The sequence below is a fragment of the Anopheles darlingi genome, chromosome 2 (assembly GCF_943734745.1).
Source record: "Anopheles darlingi chromosome 2, idAnoDarlMG_H_01, whole genome shotgun sequence".
In the NCBI taxonomy this organism is placed as follows: domain Eukaryota; kingdom Metazoa; phylum Arthropoda; class Insecta; order Diptera; family Culicidae; genus Anopheles; species Anopheles darlingi.
In genome coordinates this window covers 65,969,399-65,989,061 of record NC_064874.1, presented here as the reverse complement: position 1 = coordinate 65,989,061, position 19,663 = coordinate 65,969,399, and the positions used below count along the sequence as shown (strand labels likewise).

At 44.9% G+C, this 19,663-nt stretch overlaps 2 protein-coding genes and 3 non-coding genes across 5 annotated transcripts; 2 read left to right on the top strand and 3 right to left on the bottom strand.

The window, feature by feature from the left end:
* The first annotated feature begins 2,104 nt into the window (after positions 1 to 2,104).
* On the top strand, positions 2,105 to 2,176 carry Trnaq-uug (transfer RNA glutamine (anticodon UUG)). Its single transcript has one exon. It is a non-coding gene; the product is annotated as a tRNA-Gln (tRNA).
* Positions 2,177 to 2,349: 173 nt separating this feature from the next.
* Trnac-gca (transfer RNA cysteine (anticodon GCA)) lies at positions 2,350 to 2,421 on the bottom strand. The gene has a single exon. It is a non-coding gene; the product is annotated as a tRNA-Cys (tRNA).
* Positions 2,422 to 3,108: 687 nt separating this feature from the next.
* On the bottom strand, positions 3,109 to 3,180 carry Trnaq-uug (transfer RNA glutamine (anticodon UUG)). The gene has a single exon. It is a non-coding gene; the product is annotated as a tRNA-Gln (tRNA).
* Positions 3,181 to 9,710: 6,530 nt separating this feature from the next.
* LOC125948450 (splicing factor 45) lies at positions 9,711 to 12,143 on the top strand. The gene is made up of 5 exons (XM_049674506.1): positions 9,711 to 9,846; positions 9,917 to 10,101; positions 10,162 to 10,730; positions 10,810 to 11,134; positions 11,209 to 12,143. Exons 2-5 carry the CDS (start codon positions 9,946 to 9,948, stop codon positions 11,479 to 11,481), a joined length of 1,323 nt encoding a protein of 440 aa, XP_049530463.1. The 5' UTR covers positions 9,711 to 9,846; positions 9,917 to 9,945; the 3' UTR covers positions 11,482 to 12,143.
* LOC125959457 (E3 ubiquitin-protein ligase RNF123) lies at positions 11,969 to 16,848 on the bottom strand. The gene is made up of 10 exons (XM_049692280.1): positions 16,728 to 16,848; positions 16,383 to 16,620; positions 15,114 to 16,316; positions 14,726 to 15,038; positions 14,526 to 14,651; positions 14,110 to 14,456; positions 13,260 to 14,036; positions 12,547 to 13,189; positions 12,295 to 12,472; positions 11,969 to 12,224 (listed from the first exon to the last, which is right to left on the bottom strand). Exons 1-10 carry the CDS (start codon positions 16,832 to 16,834, stop codon positions 11,969 to 11,971), a joined length of 4,188 nt encoding a protein of 1,395 aa, XP_049548237.1. The 5' UTR covers positions 16,835 to 16,848.
* Between the last annotated feature and the right edge of the window lie 2,815 nt (positions 16,849 to 19,663).

Genomic DNA, 19,663 nt, shown 5'->3' with positions numbered 1-19,663 from the left:
GTCAAGAGGATGCTAGAAAACCATACATATGTATTTTAATTCAATATCTTATATTTGATTTTCCTCGTAAAACCTTACGTGGAGTGAATGGACACACAAATCCAGCTCTACTTCTGGATACGAAGGTTTGCAGGGCACAAACAATTTATGTCCATAATTGTAATATTTATATGGAGATGGCGCAATGGGATGAAGAGGATCCTCAACATACACGTAAATGCTGCTGGCCCCGTTTTCAACTATCGTTTCATCTAAATAGTCATGTTGCTTTTCGGAATGTACACAGTAGTATCTGCCAACCATCAATGCAGATGCGTTCGAAATAATAAGCTTGATTCCATATGGCATTTCAATATCCGTTGTATTATAGTTGAAAATGGTGATGTTCGGAGGGTCCTGCGAATGTTATTAATGACGTAAAGCTCGGTAAATCTACCTACATTCATAAAATAATAGATTTTAGTCGACAAAAACGCTTACCCATCGGTACTCGGGTTCAAAAGTTGTCCATACGATTGGCTTACGACACATACAGGTAACGTTCCAAGTTGCACCAAGCCGAAGTACTACCTCGTCAACTGGGTATTCGATTTGAGGCAAGTCAATTATACCCTCACCATCGCTTATGTATACAACTTCATAATCTACGGCTGCTCACATAAGATGTATGCAGTGGGTCAATTAGAGGATCGATACGTAGGATATGAGATTCTAGAATCTTTTAAAATGCATCATTTCGAAAGATTTAGGGTTTATATTTTATCAAAGCTGGTAGAAAGCCTTGGCTCATGAACTAACTCATGAATCTATCGGTAACAGTAAATGCACTAACGATTTAAGCAAAAGAGAAAAATTATGTAACATTCTTCTTTGGTAAGCGCCAGTCACAAAAAACACCTCAACAAATCACAAGCGAATTTGAAATTCACGGATCACAAGATGAATGCTTTAATTTTGTTCTTGACAAACGGGAGACAGTCGATTGCCTGAGTCCATCCGATATTTAACCTTTAACTCACCTTTTACTGATGTCAATTGATCAAATCTTTCGAAGATCATACTGCTTATAGCAATCATTAGAAAAGATCTCATCACAGTTCCTACCATTTTGACACCGAAGAGAATCACACGAAAAAATTTACTCTCTCACATGCTCAAGAAAAATTGGCAATGCACTGTATGATGTAAGCTCAATAAGTTTAATAAGTTTCACGAAACATAAAATCACTATGAATAACGAAATGATATATTTTTTGCTTAATATTGTGAACAGTCGGTAACTGGCCCCGCATTTATTCTTTGAGAACAATTGGTTTGCATCGTTTCTCCCAAAGGCACGCTATTCGACTGACCATTGGACCTGGAAGGAAAGACCGAGCACAGTCTTTCAAAATTCTTTTACCAAATTTATCTACATTTATTCCCAATTACTCATTGCCTCATGAGTAACATAAAAGATTACTACATCATATTTGGATGATATACGAGTGCTGAATGCAATCTGTGCAGCATTTGGGGGGTCCAACTTACAGTCCTGTGATAATAATGTACAGTTGATGATTGGTTGTTTCAATTCTAACGTTAATCATCATCGGCTACGGAGGAGAACATTCTAATATTTCCTAGCAGTTGTTGTGTAAATACACTAAGGTTGCAGTGGTTGTGGTTAATGCAGTGGTTAATTGTGTATAGCTTATGTTAGTGTTATATGGTAGTAGTGGAAGAATGTAGAGAGAACAGCTAATATTAGTGGATGAATGTTTAATGTTTTGCTTTGGTCATGGTTTAAAATTTGTTTTTGTGATTGATATATTTGAAGATAATTGAAACCCATCGATTATTACATCACCTTCGAAGGGGTATAGTCAGTCAGGTATAGTTTCGACATAGTATAGTCGAAAGAGGGTTCTTCTAGAACATTGGCAAAACGAGACAAGTCATCCAATGATGTTGCAGTTATTCCTCCTTTTTGCTCTAATTATCGCGACAAATTATATGAATAATTTGATGATGCTTAAAAAGGTAAGTTAAGAAATCCTCGATAGAACAATAGAAAATAGATTTTAAAATATACTTATTGGCATTAAAAGCCCAACTCAGCGAAGGTTCCATGGTGTAACGGTTAGCACTCAGGACTTTGAATCCTGCGATCCGAGTTCAAATCTCGGTGGAACCTCTCTTTTCCTCTGTGGTGCCGGAGTCCACTTTTTTATCCAGTTGCCGACAAAAGAACCAACAAAAACCAAGAAGATTCTATCCGTACACACACACGCACTTCACACTGGAAAGTTCTCTTGCTGTGGATGGCAGAAAGTGAGTCGGTGGAAAAATGTAAAAAACTTCAGCCTGAGGGGGCACCCGGGTTTGAACCGGGGACCTCTCGATCTGCAGTCGAATGCTCTACCACTGAGCTATACCCCCCTCGACATGTGACCAAAAACGGTTATATAAAAATAAGCAGTTACTACATTGCATTGTTTATGATAATGAATTATGATAGTTAATCAAATAGCAACGTATCTCGTGGCGACATTACCCATGGTTTACTTAGTTGCTTTTGTTATGTGTAGGAAAGCGATGAATCATCTTATCCTTTATACGTTTCACACCAGTGATGCCGCATTGTGCTAATGTACTAATAGTTCTCAACTCCAATCCTAGAAATTTCGTCAATTACAATTGCTTGCCGGGACATTGCTTGCCAAATTGTTGTCTATCGACGATGTTTACGTGGCCTTCGTGCTGAAGTCAATCCAGGCGAAGCTAACTTTTCAATGAAAATTGCTAACATTTGCCATATGTGACGGACACATCATCTTACATTTTTAAACCTGAGCTCGCTCGGAGGCAACTACTCTTGTTGTACGTGATGGAATCATCCTTCATGCCCTCCTTAGCAATCGTAACACGGCAAAAAGCAATCCTAGGAGCTTTTGGATATGTGCAGGTGTTCTTCACTGTTAATGAACTTCATTAAGGCATGAATGAAAAAACCAATAAAATTTTGACGTCTACTTAATAGAAATCGTGAGTTGTTTGTAGATAAGATTATCAAAATCGAAAGGAACATGTGAAACAGTTGAAAAAAAGTTGCCATTTTTCACACTAAGGTTCCACCGAGATTTGAACTCGGATCGCAGGATTCAAAGTCCTGAGTGCTAACCGTTACACCATGGAACCGCTTACTGAGTGGCTGTTAATAACAAATTTAACCAGTGACAAGTTCGTGGTACAGCATTGCAGGTCTGGACAAAATCATGATAAAGAAGCAATTCCAGACCCTACGAGAGAATAATTTTCTTTAGCGACACCTGTAAATTGGTATTTAGTATAACGAAGGATAAAGAACGGACCATTCTTGTAGATCACAACCTGTTATTTAATTGGATAGTTCTTCGGATCTTCACTACAATTATGTAGTCTCACTGTTCCATTGGTAGACGAGGAAACATTTTTACTCTGTTTCCATGGGGTCCCTTTAAAAAATGTATCCATCCGGTTGTTCTGTCCCTTACCACCAGTGTATCAGACACGCTTAGTCTTTGGACTAAGTATTGTACACACCTTTGACGCATGAAATAGAACTGGTTTGTCGATTCATTTCTAGCTAACTTGAATTTCGTCTTTGTCGTCGCTAACAATCGTAAACGTGCTCGTAAATCCTAAGGAAGCCGATACGGGATTGGAGATAAGGGATCATCACCGCGTGGTATTACGAGAATCTTAACTTAAATTCAGTCAACCTGTGATCGCTTTACAAGACGTTTTGCCTAAGGGTCGATTTTATTTAAGTATATACAACTTATTGTGATACCATTTTTATAAAATTCAACGTGTTTAAGACTGCGTAAACCGTAGGTAATTTTCCAAAAGTGTTAAAGCAGAAAGATCGCTTTTTGGTAGGCATAGTTTACAACAGTTAACAAGCAATTGATCGACACAACGGAAGCTTATTTTAGTTCACCCTAAACCAATGTACTTCTTCTCAACGTACTGCTCACGATATAGAACCATGTGCATTACAATTTAAATTTTTTTACACAAAAAGGATAATCACACGGCTAGACAGCAATCGTTTATAATATGCATGCTCAAGAAGCTGGCAAATGGTTGACCGTAGCACTTTGGCTTCGCTCTAAAACTAAGCAGAAACTTGTTTCTCGAAAACTTGTTTCGGTAAAAACCCAGTATTGGACCCTTCCTCTTTACGTACGCTGGTATCCACTGGGTCACATCTTCAGAACGTAAATAAATTAGTTAGGGAGGGGATGAAGGGTGGATTTGAACACTAGATTTTATGTAATACTGTTTGAATTTGTCCAACTGAGTTTATGAGCTTGCGATAAGGGGCCATTCAGAGACTTGGGTTTTTACCCTTGCCAACCCTGGTGTTAATGGTGGGTTTTACCCTTGTTTCTCTGAAAACGTGTTTTCGAGAGCCGGCGGACGTCCTAATCAGTGGTTTGTATTGATGGCACCAATGATCTTCGCATCCAAACATGATTGGCTGGTATTTCTATGTAGGTGATTGGAGTCGGGGAAGGTTTAAGTAGATCAGGAATAATAATCGAATAGATCACATAGAAATACGCTAAGCAAAAATGGACGATAATCGGTTTCCTCGCATATTTATTTGTATCATCACTTTTCATTGCTTGTTGTTGTTGAAGCTCGCTTTTTTAACACATTTTTTTCGCTTTGTGAAGAATATTTCTCCTTCGGGACACTGTTTGTTGACTTTGAGGCTGTACTAAAATAGACAAAAGAAAAAAACGTTTGAATTCCAGCCAAAGTTGTAAATCACCGGTTAATTCGAGCAACACTAGCACAGACAACTTTCCCAAAGCCATTGTTGAACAGTACACAAAACAACACCCGTAAACGAATTGTATATTTTTTTATCACACTTTACACCAAACTATGGTTGACGTACTTTGATACATACTTTGCCAAATTTAGACGAATCCGAATATTTATGTTTAACAGTTTCGTCGGTTACAGATAGTTCTTCGTCCATAAAAAGCTCAACCTCTTCCGCTGTAGTTGTTTCGATTACATCTGATGGCTCTGTGTTGTTGGTTGATGGGATATCTTCCGAGGGAGCATCGGAGTTTAAATGGTGAGAATAAGTGATCAACAAAACCACACTGGAAACTATCGCCAGGACAACGAGCGCTAAGACAGTGATGCGCTTCATGCTGAATGCAAACAGATACTGAACGATACGTGCTCCCGATCCATGCGCACCGCTCCATCGCGGAGTTCGCTGCGTAGCCAGGACGCCCCAAAAGAAACGAGGGAGCTACAAGAGAAGGTGTCAAGGCCTCCTCGCTTAAGCCTTTTATACTTCCCTTACCACAATATTTCTTGCGATCCATTAAGAGGCGGAAATCATAAATTGTAACTTAAAATAGTACAGTGTGGTCGTATCGTAGGTATTATGGGCACATCATAATATATGCATGAGCATAGAAGCCAACTCAAATAGCTAACTAATGGTAAATAGTTTATGTATTACAATGAAGGTTATATATTCGCCATATTTGGTGAAAGAAATGAAAAGTTGATTCCGCATGAAAAATTGTATAGAATGATGCGTTAAATCGTTGCGATTTAATAAGGAGACGTGCCCTCAGCCAGTGGTGTTTGTGATTTATCAAGAATCGGGAGCAGCTTAAATAATCCAAAGAACCATCTCTTTTGGAGACCGCACGCCAGTGTCTCGATTTTAGGGTCAATATCAGGTTGTGGTAAACATAACAATACGGTTCTTGTTACAAGGCAAACTATCAACAAACTGTACAACTTTCTTTGCACAAAAATCACAGTCCTCACATTAGTTCAGGGGGAGCGATCAGTCACAATCGGAAGCAACTCGCTTCGAAATGTTGATATGATGAGAAGAGACATAAACGACAGCTGAACGAGAAACACGATTGTTAAAAGTGCGAGCGTTTAGTAATTATCGATGGGAAACAGATCTGTAAGCAAGGAAATCACATCGCGTCCTTATTCTTTTAGGTTTTTAATAGTTTTGCGCATATTTGTCATTTAGCGAATATTTTTCCTTCGAAACTTGACTTATAAACTGATAAATTGTAATTTACGTTGCACATCACCTGGGTGGTTGCACTGACACAGAAAACTTTATACTTTATGTGAATATTTGCGATAATCAGGTGCATCGTTGTTGTACCTTCGACTAAATCCAATCGGTCAGCGCTTGTGATGGTTGAGGTATCTTAAGAGGTAGTATCAGAGAGCCAAGCGTGGGTGTTTGGCATCAATAGACACACAGAGAAAGCAAGTGCCAAGATAGTAATGTGCCTCATGGGGAATGGAAACGGAGACTGGAAATGTTCCCCTGGTCAATACGCACAAAATCGGTTGTGATAGCTGTAGCGAATAGCAAAGGATGAGATAAGGCCTTCTTCTCGCTTTTCATTATTTGCATTCAACCGTTTGCCATTAGAAAATTGAGATGGATTCAATTGCGTTCTTTCCTCGTCATCTCACAGCGAGCGTCTTGCTAGACCGCATGGCTGGATGTTCTTAGGATTTCTTTATCACACTTAAAGAAGCGTGAACGAAATTTGATGTCGATGGGCCGAAATGGAAGCAAACCCTCTGTTAGTATAGAGTATTTGCCACTGGATGCTCCGTACATGAAATCATCTATCCTTATCATATCAACGACACCGACAAATGATTTATTGATTCTATGTATGCCACATAATGAATCTGGTCTTTCTTAACCTATTCGACCCTATATTAACCATATGAATGCGTAACAGGGAGCGTCTAAAATTCAGATTAACAGCTCGTCAACCAGAAACACGCGACCAATCCGAACATCCGTGCTCCGTTTATGAAATGCGCATTATCATGGTCATGCCCTTTTGATTGTTTCCAATCATTGTTCTAGACGTAGATTCAGTATAAAACATTCCCCCGAAATCGTGGAGTATCATTCTGAATGGTCGCATGGTAGGCGATAGTGTGCTCCATTCATTAATCATGAAATTAAGTGTTTGTTTCTTCGTGTTATGTGCGATGATCTGTGTGGTTGCGGGTGACCAAAGTGCCGATCACACCGAGCCTGTCATCGCTGTAGGAAGTGAAATTTCCCTGATCGAGTTAGTTCTACGGACGGATCTTTCTATTTACTTCCGAGGTGAATTCAGCTCTCAAGCGAACTCCGAACAATATTTGTTTGTTTTTACAGATCCTCAAACCTGGATCAGATGATAGCTGCACCAGCCAAGATAGAACAACCGTTCTTCTCCTCGTGCAGGGATGTACCGTCGAATGTGTCAGGCTTCTATCCATTCCGTGTCAGCAATGATAGTGAAACGTTTCCTGGATACTGCGACCAGCAAGAAGTAGGCGGTGGATGGCTTTTGATTCAGTTCCGGTTCGATGGATCGGTAGACTTTTATCGTAATTGGACCGAATACCGCGATGGATTCGGTGACAATCAGAAGGAGTTTTGGATCGGTCTTGAAAGATTGCACCAGCTAACATCTGCCACTCCGCATGAATTGTATGTTGCACTGAGGGACTTTGAGGAGGTCAACGCCTATGCTTAGTACAGCGAGTTTGAGATCGGAAGTGAATCTGAGCAGTATCAGCTGAAAAAACTTGGAAGATATTCTGGGAGCGCCGGTGATTCGATGAGGCAACAGCTAGGGATGAAGTTCTCAACCAAAGATCGAGATAATGACGAGGACAGCACAACACATTGTGCCCAAAAGCATGAAGGCGCCTGGTGGTACGGACATTGTGGCGATGCAAATTTGAATGGGAGGTACGATAGACTCGAACACGCAAAGGCATCATTTTGGTATCATTTTCATAAGAACTATGCAGGAATGGATCACTCAAAAATGATGGTTCGCCCACTACAGTAAAAACAAGGTTGACAGCAAATGTGCAGCATGCTGATCGTATTACGAAAAGGTATGTTCCCTTTTTGGAGATGCAAATAAAACTGTATCAGTTTCTACAGAGTGATGTAAGTGAGAACCTCACGAAACGGATAGTCAAATTGCGGAATAAGATGCTTGGGGGGGGATTTGAGTTCAACATAAGATCACAAGATCACAGAGGATCCGAGATGCCATTGGTGGAACTGGCGGAAGAAGTTTAGTTCCTCCTTTCCTTTGGCAAAGTTCCTTTGCTGAATCAGGGACATCCCAGAAAGGGGGTGATGAAAACCTTTTTGACGATAAATTCCTTTTAGCAAGTAAAATTTTAAGCCTCGTCTTAACAGTAAGCATATTTCGACATATAATTTTATTTCAATTGTAGTAGATATAAAGTGATGATAATAAGTTGTTTGTTTTAGTTAGTATTTTTTTAAATGAAAAGTAGATTAATTACTACTCATAAGTGTAGCATTTGAATTAGAATTTAGAGATGGTCAGTATTATTCAATTCCTTTTTAGAGGGTAGCTATTTCGCAATTCTTATATTCATAAATTTACTCCGACATACTTCAATTCAGATCAATTCAGAACATTCTCATTCCGCTGGCGACCATTACTATGTGTCAGCTAACTCGTCATGCCTTTGTTAGGTACACAATTATGTTCAACAAACACTGCCTCTAAATTAATCTTCTTCCTCAGACTCTGTAAAAGACAGTGAGTTCAAATGTGTGTTGTACATCTCATTCCCACGAACGCATTTCGTAAAAGTAAGTTTCTTTAAGTTTGGAAATTTTTCCTGGAGCCCAAGAAAGCGTCTGGAACTAACGTTGGATTTCTCGAAATGTAACTGGAGCAGAGAGTCCAAGGGAGCGTCCATGCAGAGGAAACATGACTTCTCAAAACGTCTACGGTAGAACTTGAGTACTTTCAGTTGTTTTAAACGCGACAAGGCCTTCATAATTTTATACGGTGCATGATATTTTAATGATATATCCTGCTCATGAATCTCCACTAATAGTTCTGTCAAATGCGCACTAGAGCTAAGGATTGTGTTACATATGTTTAGTTCAATCTCAGAGGAGATACACACCTTTAGCTTTCTGAGTGACATAGGAAACTTTACTGTTTCCGCCGCATTCTCTGCATGGATGTTCCGGATGTGAGATGGTTCGACTGTTCGTTCCCTTGGTCATCGGTTCTCCGTAATCTTAATTTCAGGAGATCTTGCCGTGATGATGACTGGAAGGAGAATTCGATTGTTAATGCAACTGGTTAATCCAGAAACATGAACTTTAAAACATACCGACTTCAAATGGTTTCCTTCCGAGGTTTCCCGGATCTCGGTCGCAGGTTTCTGTGCACTCTGTGGTTGATTGTGGGTTGCCTGATTGCGTTGCGAAGGATTTAGAATCCTTTTTCGTGGTTTCAGAACGGTCTTTTTGGAATCGTTCGCGATGCGGTTTTCTAAGGTTTTTTTACGCTTTTCCAGCCTACTTTTCCAATGGGAACGACGGCGGGAATTACAAAAAAAAGCTAATCTGCCCTTATCACCTTCGTCTACATTAAAAATTCTTCAAAAGAGTTCCACTTCTTCAAAAAATCCACTTTTAACAACGATTTTCAAAAAATTTAACCTCAAAACCAATGGCACAGGGTTGCGCTTATTTCCTGCTCAGAATTTTGTTTAAAATTTTGCTTTTTCTTGTTCAAAATGCTCATATTTCATCGATCATCACTGTTAAATTACATTTGGGCTGCAACCCTGGAAAAGTGTTTTGGCTTTGAGGTTAGGTCGCTGGGAAAAGGAAAATTTTTAATATTTTCCAACATTTTTCGTGAATTTCGGAATAAATTTGCGCGATTTCAGAGCAAATTAGAGTCATCTGCAATTCCCGCCTTTGTTCCCGTTGGAAAAGTAGGTCTTTCTTGCCGCACAGCTCCTACATTTCTCGTGTATTTCCTTTAACTTGTTTTGGTTTTTCTAGGGTGAAAATCGGCAGAAAAGCGGCTGAAAATGGCTCTTTACGACGATCTGGATAGTAAACATGGTCCGGATAAGGTGGCCGGTTGGTCGTCAGGTATCAAACTGCTCCAAACGCAGCTGCAAGTGAAGAAAAATCAGCCGGTCATCACACCGAAGGCGATCCTGCGAAAACCACTTGGGAATAAGGTAAGAACTGCGTGATTCTACATCCCTGGTGTGGCCGCTAATCCATCATCGAACCTTCAGATACTGCCACCGGTCGTGCTGAAGGCACGAAAAGAAACATCCGCCGAACCGACGGCCGGCCAGGTAACAGTGGAAACGACCGCGATTGTTAAGGCGAAACCGATTGTGGTGACTACGGCCATCCCAGCCCCGAGCCCGATCACGACAGCCGCATCGGAAGATTACAGCTGGGACGTGGTCGACGAATACGATCCGATGTGGCCCAATGAGTACGACAAGCTGGTGAAAGACCGGAAAAAGGAAGCCCCGATCAAACCGCTGCAAAACAATTTCGGACGGAATCGACGGGAGTACAAACGGGGCGGTGGGTTCGGCGGTCGAATGAACAACAATAACAGTAACAGCGGTGCTGGTGCCATGCCGAGCCACCCCAATCCGGCAGCCGGAGTTGGTGCCGAGGATGAGGGCCCGACCGCAAAGAAGTACAGCGGTTTCGCCGGCCGACCATCATCGGACGATGAAGAAGAATTCCGTCCTGGACAGTCTCGCCCTTCAACGGGGGCCGCTATTGCACCGCCACCGTCGTTGCAAGAATCCAGTGGTGCTCCGTTGCCTGAAGGTGGATCCAAGTAAGTCGTGGCTGCTAAAAATTGGAAAGCGAGTGGGAACGTTTTCAGCGTAAAGAATGGCTCCTTTTTCTTTCGACAGAGTACCGCAGTTGGCTGCTTACGGTGGCAGCTCGGTTGCTGCTAAAATTATGGCCAAATATGGATTTAAGGATGGCCAAGGATTAGGCAAACAGGAGCAGGGGATGGCAGTTGCGCTACAAGTGGAGAAAACGTCCAAACGCGGAGGAAGAATCGTCCACGAAAAGGATATTCCTGCGGGAGGAAGTAGTGGTACTGGAGGGAATACTGCAACGCCGGCTGGCGGAGGTGAGCCTGCTACTGGGTCTCCACAGAGAACCGGCTCCGCCACAGAACCATCAATCACCGAAATAATGAAATCACCCAGTAAAGTGGTGCTTTTGAGGGTAAAGCTAAAGGAATATTTAATCCTGCTGGTCGCGTGCGATGTGTTCTAACTTGAGTTGCTTGGTTTTTGCAGAACATGGTCGGGCCGGGTGATGTGGATGATGAGCTGGAACCGGAGGTAAAGGACGAATGTAACACAAAGTACGGAGACGTTGTGACGGTGGTGATACACGAGGTTCCGAATGTGGTCCCCGAAGAATCGGTTCGCATCTTTGTCGAATTCAAGCGGATAGAGAGCGCGATCAAGGCGGTAGTTGATTTGAATGGACGTTTCTTCGGTGGCCGACAAGTGCGTGCCGGGTTCTATAATCAGGAACGTTTTGAAAACATGGATCTTGGTGGTTAAACAACGCTGCGGTCCGTTGAAACTTCTTATAGAAGTTTCTTCTGCAAAGTACCAACCTTCTATTATTTCTCACGCGGGAATCCCTACGATTTCATTTGCTACGTGGAATTTTGCGGTATGTAATAAAATAAGCTGTTTCCATCCCAAGGACGCAAATGTGCTGCTGCAAAAGCATGAAGCAAGTTTCACGATTGTATTTTATCAGAATGCTTAACAAAAGCCAACGGAATGATAGTAGGGTACAACAAAGTGCTTCAGGTCCAGGTTACGTATGATTGAGAAAGATGAGCAAACACGTAATTGAGGTAAGAGTGTGCGCGAGCGACATAACGCCTAGTAATCCTCCCGAAAGAGCTTCATATCATCCGCCGCTGGAATGTTTAATGACTAGAGATCGATGTTAATTGCCGCGTTTAAGCAAAGCTAAGGGACATTCGATGGCACGGGTAGCGGAAGAAGCTGCTGATACAAATACCATGATCAGAGATCACTGCTGATGGACGACACTTCCGGATGGTCCATCAAACTCATCTATCGCATCGTTTATACTGGTTTCGGATTCGGTATCTTGTGGATGGATCACCAGCGTTGTGACACCGCTCGTGACCAGTTTGATCGGCGGTGGTGGAGGTGTGTTACAGCTTTCGAAGATCGTCTCACCGTCCTGCCGCGTTACGCGAGTGATGAGAATCTTACAGTAGAAGCACTGTTTATTGTTCATCAGATGCTGCATGATACACGTCCTGCAAACAGATCGTTTCAAGACGATAAGAATTAAGGTGGATCTATGCAATTCGTTTCAGAGATACATACTCGCACGATTGATGCTGGCAGGGTTCGAAGACGGCCGAGTTGGACTTGTCGTAACAAATCGAACATAGTGAATCCTCTGAGAGTACGGTAATCTCGGAAAGCAGCGTTTGCCGGAGTTGCAGCGTTTCAATAAGCCGTAGAATTCGTTCCACCTCCTCGACCGTCACGTGACTAGGGTCTGAAACGAAGCCAACACAGAGCGAGGTACTGTGAGCATTGTCCAACCGAAAATCGATCTAATCTGCTCCTTACAATCTGCCATGTTGAACTTGATGATGGGAGGTTCGGGAATAATCTCCTTTACTCCGCTAGATGTTCCCGGTTTGCTGAACGGTGACGGTGCCCGCACTTCGTTCGTGAGCGGATCGATGTGTGCCCGCATCTTCGGATCAAAGTTGCCGCGCGGTGCAGCCTCACCACTGTTGCCGCTATTGATCGGGGTTTTCACCTCACCGATCGCATACTCCAGGCTGGCAATGTGAAAACTCGTGTCCGTTAGCAGAAACTTGGAGATGAGGGGTATCTTCGTGATGCACTCGGTACTGTTGCTGCCGAGTTCTTGGCGCATCAGGGCAAGCAGCATACCGATCGCTGCACTAATGATCGCAAAGTGCGTCACGTTGCCTAGCTCCGGTAAGCACAGGTCCATCACGTGCTGAAAGCAACCGGGTGGTACGGTTACCCGTGATAGTACCTGAACGGCCAGCTGGCAGATACGATTCAGAATTATCTCTCCATTGGCACGGGATATATCCTCCAGCAGACACGGCGTGATCGTGACGATCATCTCGAGGGCACGCATCAACGATATGGTCAGTTCGAAACACATCGAACAGATTTTTAGTTGCTTCGTGTCGATCACGAGCTGTGTTTCCCTTTGCGAGAGGTTTTGTATCTAAAAAAAGCGTAAAATACGATCAGATGGGTTGTGCAACGTGATACCTCGACCACGTCCCGAAACATACGTCCTGCAGGATGTGGATAAACTCAGAGAAAGCCCAGTTGAGTTGCGATAGCACCGAATTGAGGAATGCTGTGCAGTATGGTTCGTCTCGGCTAAGCGTATCACAGATCAGCTGTTGGAAGTGTTTCGAAGGACAAGCCGGTGCTACCAGATGCAGCAGTCCGGTGTGTGACCCACTCTTCGATCGGCTACGGTATAGGCCGAGTGATCGTAAGGCTGTCGGATCGGCCGTCCCAGCTTGCCACACGCATGGTGGACGTGATTCGCGAAACGCAAAGCCATCTCCGAGCCAAAAGCGCAATAGTAGCCAGTTGCTTTGGCCCCAGGCACGGTTTTCGTACGGTCGCAGCAATGCCTTCACCAGGGCCTGCTGGTTGTCGTGTGATGCATTTTCCAGTGCTCGGATGCCTGCCTCGTGGCAGGTTAGGGAACCCAGAGCTTGGATAAGAGCGTCCTTACATGATGCCAATATAACGCGACCATCGGCCAGGTGCCGTGCAAGGAAGTTGGCCGCACTCTGGATTAGCGACATGTCGGCAGTGAGATCGTGCTGGATGGCAGTGTCGTGAAAGCTAAAATCCAGCACCGTATCGAGCAGAATGGGCGTTACGTTGATGTAGGTTTCAGGAAGGAATGCGAACAGGATCTCTTCCGCGCTGTATTGGTGTAGCGTTTCGAAGATGATACTCAGCAGCCAGGAAAGCAGCGAACGACGATGTGAACCCAACGCCACCGATCGATACCATGCCTGTTTGCGGGCCAATTCCATCGAACGTTTCTGCAACATACAATCAGCATTCAAGGCTTTCAATGTTTAATCCGTCCGAGACCTAGAGGGCCATCAATCTTACCGCAAAAATACTCTTCCTCTGACCAAAGCGAGCATCCAGCTCATGCAGTAGCTCTTCGTGCGACTGCTGACTAGCGGCTCCAGCGATACCTGCGCCAGCTGAACAACGCTTCAGTTCCTCCAGATTGTGCATTACCTCATCGCAGTTGCTTTTCGTTTCGAGCAGGATATCCGACAGGTGTGTAATGTTGTCCCGCAGATCGGCAATCATGACGACGTACTTGTGCGCCACGGCATTGTAGAAGACGACGCAGCAATCCAGAAGCTCGCACACGGTTCGGTACGGCTCTATCGGGCCAGATCCAATGGATCCTCCGGGTCCAGACGTTCCCTTAGGGCCAGCGCTTGATGAGGAACATTCGTCGGTACCTAGTTGCAACCGTCGTTGTTGCTGCTGCTGGTGCTGTTGTAGTAAATGCTGTTGCTGCGGCTGATGGCGCCGATCTGGTACGCTGTTGGCGGCTCGGGATACCAACGAGTAGGTCATGGTTGGACCACCGGACACGAGAAACATGGCCGAATCGAGGAACACATTGAAGGCAGCTTGATGCGGAGGGAGAAAAGGCGAATTTCAGGTGTCTTTCCAGCTCGAGATCGCTTGTTCGTGAGGTAGTTACCAATTTCATTCCGAAGATCGCTCGACTGATCGCTGGAGGCGATACTGGGGTGATCCGCACCAAGTCGCTCTACCAGTTGTGCGCGGAAATGCTTCCTGAGGTAGGTCAGAACACCGCCGATGCGGTCAAGATTCGCATACTTGAAAGAACCATCGTAAAAGAAACGATAGTCGATGGTGGGAATGTTGGGGCTACTGGTGTCCTTTCCGTGCTGGTCACGGCACTCTTCTTCCCAGAGTGTCTTGGCAACATCTAGCAGAGTACAGAGAAATGATAGTCCAATCGCTGGTTGAGTTGCAGAAGAGTGTATACCCTGTAGGATGGTAAAAAGCAATAGCAACTTAAACGTTCGGTGAATTGTTGCGATCAATTGGCCCAAGGTACTTACCCTCAATTCCACATTATTATCCATTACAAATCGGCGAACTTTCGCTATAAACAGCCGTCTACTGCTGGGTGCACCCGTTTCCACATCACCATCCTCATTGTTCATCAGCACGTGGATCAGATTTTTCTGTAGCGTATAGAGTACGGACGTATGGGACCTTAGCTTTCCGCAAGCGGCCAGATACGTTTCCCGTGGTCCACCCAGGCCCGCCGTCCAGATGTGGTCGTCGGGTAGGAGCTGCTCGAGCGTCGATTCGTCCGGGGGTTTCGTGTAGAGAAACAACGGCAGGCAGTTTTTCTTGAAGAACTTGCACTCGAGCAGATACTTGCGGGTGGTCGGATGGTTGCAGATGCACGTCAGGATAACGATCGTTTTGCGCTGCTTCTCGTACTCCAGATCGACCGGCGTTTCCTTGTACGTATTGGCGAGGAAGTTGAGCAATTTCTTCAAAAACAATTTCATCTCTTCCGGTTCGAGGTAGGTCCAGAGAAGGTTGAGAAAGGTACCGAGTGTACTCTCCGGTGCCCCCGGTTGTGTCGGTGCTTCATTACGGCCACCAGCATTACTTCGAATCACACAGAGCCCGCGGATGTAGCTGAACACTTTGTCCTCCACGACGTACGAGTTACCGAGCAGTGGGGCAATCCGTTCGATGAGAGTGGCCGCGAGTAACATGTACACGGCATCCGGCGAGACACCGTTCGGGGCACTTTCTGCCGTTCCACGGTCAGTGTGGCGCGAGTGTAGGGAGATGGTTCCGGAGAGGTTTACGAGATACTTGAGCAAGCAGTCCGCTTGGTAGAGTTCAATTTCCGGTGGCTCTTGCAGCGGTTTGTAGCGTTCGACCGGATGACGGAAAGGTGAACCACCAAAGTTGGCCGTAAGACTGTCGCCGAGCGCCAACGAGACGGCCGGAAACAGGGCAAGGCCGGGACCGCGTTCAATATCCTTGAATGCTTCACCGAGTGGCGCTCCGTTGCGGTAGTACTCGATCTGACCGCCATCCATATCCACGCACACACCAAAGATGTCCCCGGAGCGCCAGAATGGACCATACTTTTTGGTGTACACGTGCCAGATCCTTTGCTTGCTTCCATCCAACCCATAGCTGTACCGCGTATCGCCGACACCCGTATCCTGCGTAAATTTGCAGTGTGCCGAGCACCAGCCAATCTGCATCACACCCTTGGACCGCAACTGAACCTATCGGCATATCGGAAAAAGATTAGCACGCGTTCCGGGGCATATTGTTAACCGGCTACACCTTACCTCATACATCCACCGGCCACTGTAGACGCAGCAGTTGGCTTTCACCGTAGGGAAAGGATTCGAAGACTGGAGCGTTAGTTTATCCTTGGAAATCAATATAGAACCATCATCCGGAACATCAAATATTGTTCGCCGTGGTCCTAGCCGCCCTTCGATCGGTTCGTTCGTGGCCTGCCGGGTATCGAACGCATGGTCATTCAACTTCTCATCCAGCCACATTCCAATTTCGGCAATGTATCTGCAGGATCCGCATCGTACGGGGCACAAAGGTGAACGAATAGTTATGAGGGTATCAATTTACATATTGACGACACGGCTGATGGGTTCGAGGACTGCTGTACTCACTCCGAAAGCATAAATCGATCCTGCGGGTCGTACTCCTTGTGCCTGCCGACGGATGTTGGCCGAAAATCGCCATCGAAAATGTTGGCCACACTCGTGAGGAAATCCATTGCTGCGCCGACGTTTTTCCTTCCGGATGCCAGGATGAAATCAATTTACAAATTCACTGAAACCTCTTTCTGAATGCTACATTTTCGAACGAAACCGAACTTCACGAAACACAAATCGTCTACTGCGGCGGATCACGGCTTACTGGCGTGGAAACAAAGACACAGCATGCTTGTTCCGGCAGAAGGTGAGGCTTCGGCAAAAGGACAGCGCGCGTGGGTATCGATTGGTGTAACTTGACACCGCCGGACAAAGATAAGTGGCGCACCTCCCGGGGACACACGCGGAGCAAGGATGCGTTAGCAAACAGCTGTTTTCGAAAGGTGTGCGCAGGAGCGAAGGACGCCGTCGGAAGTCCTGTCACTCGTCCTGCAACCCCTTTTTCCCTTTTTCCAGTTGCAGTTCATTGAAGAGCCAGAATTGCATTCGGTTGTAAATCGAATTCGAAACAAGCAGATTTTGTGAATTTTTCAATAAGAATCCACTTGCAATTTATGGGCCCTATTGGATTACTCGTTGGATTCGAGTGATTCGTTTTACACAATAGGGCCCTATTTTATGAATGTTTTTTCCTTTGCTTCCTATTAAAATAATTTATTTGAGTAAGAACTATTGATAGTACCTGAAAAAGATCTCGCCATTATTCAGCTGGCTCCTAATTACTCACGAAGGACGCTTTCCGGCGGCGTACGATTTTAGGACGATTATACGCAAAATTTCCAACCCAATTTCCATTTTCCTAATTTTTCAAGTAGTCTCCAGACACTAAACGCAGTTTACGCAAAAGAAAAGAAACCGTTTATCACAAATTTCATTTGAGTAGTAAATCAAATGTTAGTGGAATTAGTCCAATCGAATAATTGACGATCGATCATCGTCTGCAAAAAAGAGTTTAGCGTTTTAGTTGCTGAAGTAGGTTCACAATAGACTAAACATTTCCAATTCAAGCAAGGGGGTCCATTCATTGTTTACAAGATTTGGCGGCAAACACGTCGATCGGAAAATGTTCATCTGGGAATCGAATAAAATTTCGGAAAAAATCCAAAAACTACATCTGGTTTATAAGCCAATAAACTTAAACCTTTTTTTTCAAAGTGTCAAGCCATTAACGATTGATGAACATTTGTTTGTTAAAAATGGATCGCTACTGTGTACGTCATTTGACCAAAAAAGAAAAGGAGTATATAATTGTTTCTAACTATTCCAAACAGATCAGAGAATAAGATAATGCCTTATGTACTTACATACCTTAAATTGAATGCCATGCTATTCACTTACCTTGTCAACAGATCTAGCCGTTCAGCTGGGAAATTCATCACAGCCTGCCAGAATGTCCTTTGGTTCTTCTCGCACACGCTCGCCAATGGCAACGGATCGGCAGATAGTACGCACTCGTGATCGTAATTCATTCGAATTTAATTATTTATTAATTTCAATTTCATACTCTACCAAGCGGGAGAACACCTCCCCGTGGACGCTGTAAATTACAATTTCATCGCCGGATCATAAATCGAACGGCATCATGTGTCTACGATTGCTCCAAGCAACCTCTCCCCATTTCCCGTCCCCATATTACAATCATTTCTCGTTCATTCTCGCTGTCTACTAGCCAGCCAACGCCGCCAACTCCAACGTGAAAGGTCCGGATCCGGCAGAAGGCAGCATTCGATGATGGAACGAGCGTAACATATCCTTGTCGCGTGGCGCTTTATTTAATCATTAACCGTACACCGACAATCCGACCGACGGGCCTGCCAGCAGAGTCCGAGATTGTGGCGAGACGCCCCGCGATGATAGTGAGGACCCGCTGTTCTCCCACTATCCTCCAGTATCCAACCGCTGCTATTAATCCACGCGGAAATCATTAATTCTGCGGTTGCGTGGTGCGGTTACGTCGGCGCCGCTGATTCCATTCCCTCTCGCTCTCTCTCGCTCTCTCTGTCTATGACGTCACGTTGTTTACAATTTTCTTCTGATTTTCCTTGTGCTTCTCCGCCTTCAGCCGCAGGTCGACGATGCTGGAATTTTTGTCGTGGGTCACGTGCGTGAATCCGGGCAGGGTGGCGACGGCCGCCGCCGCCGCCGTCAGCCCGGGCCGATACTGCGACAGGGAAAACAGTCCGGCCGGTACGGTACCGGAGCTCAGCGCCGCGGCATACTATGATGGAAAGGAAAAACGGGAAGAATCAATATGGAGTTTACTTACGGTGGTTGCTCGATGGTTTTACCTGATGGGCAGCGGCCGAGATGAACGCAGAATCGAAGGCAGAGAAGGCGGCAGCGGAGAAGGGATGGTTGGCGGCTGCGGCTGCCGCTGCTGCTGCTGCTGCCGCGGCTGCAGCGGCCGCTGCTGGACCGGAACCACCACCCGAAGGTGGAGGTCCTCCTGCACTTCCCCCAGGTGGGGGTCCACCTGGACCGGGACCTCCGCTCACCACCATCGGACCGGCGCGCAAGGATGGAACATTGACGTACGGTGTCATCCGACAGGGTTCCAGTGGAGTCGTTACCGGGGGACTGTGGCTCGATAGGATGATTCCTGGGTACATAACGGAAGGTAGAGGAACGAAAAGGTCTTTTTCTTTAGTTGCGCTCTGGTCAGTGGTGCTTGGAAGAAGAGATTTATGGGAGCACCCTTTTGAATGATGTTCCACTGAATTGGACCATTCGTTCGTTTCAGCCTTAGTTCGATCACAGGAGAACTGGTTGGTATAACGCTGTTGATTTTTAGTCTTTGCTTGCTTTAAGTATGGAATTCTTGCAAATTGTAACATAGCATTTTTAAATGGTAAGCAGAAATACGCATATCATTTTTAAATTGATTCAAGATA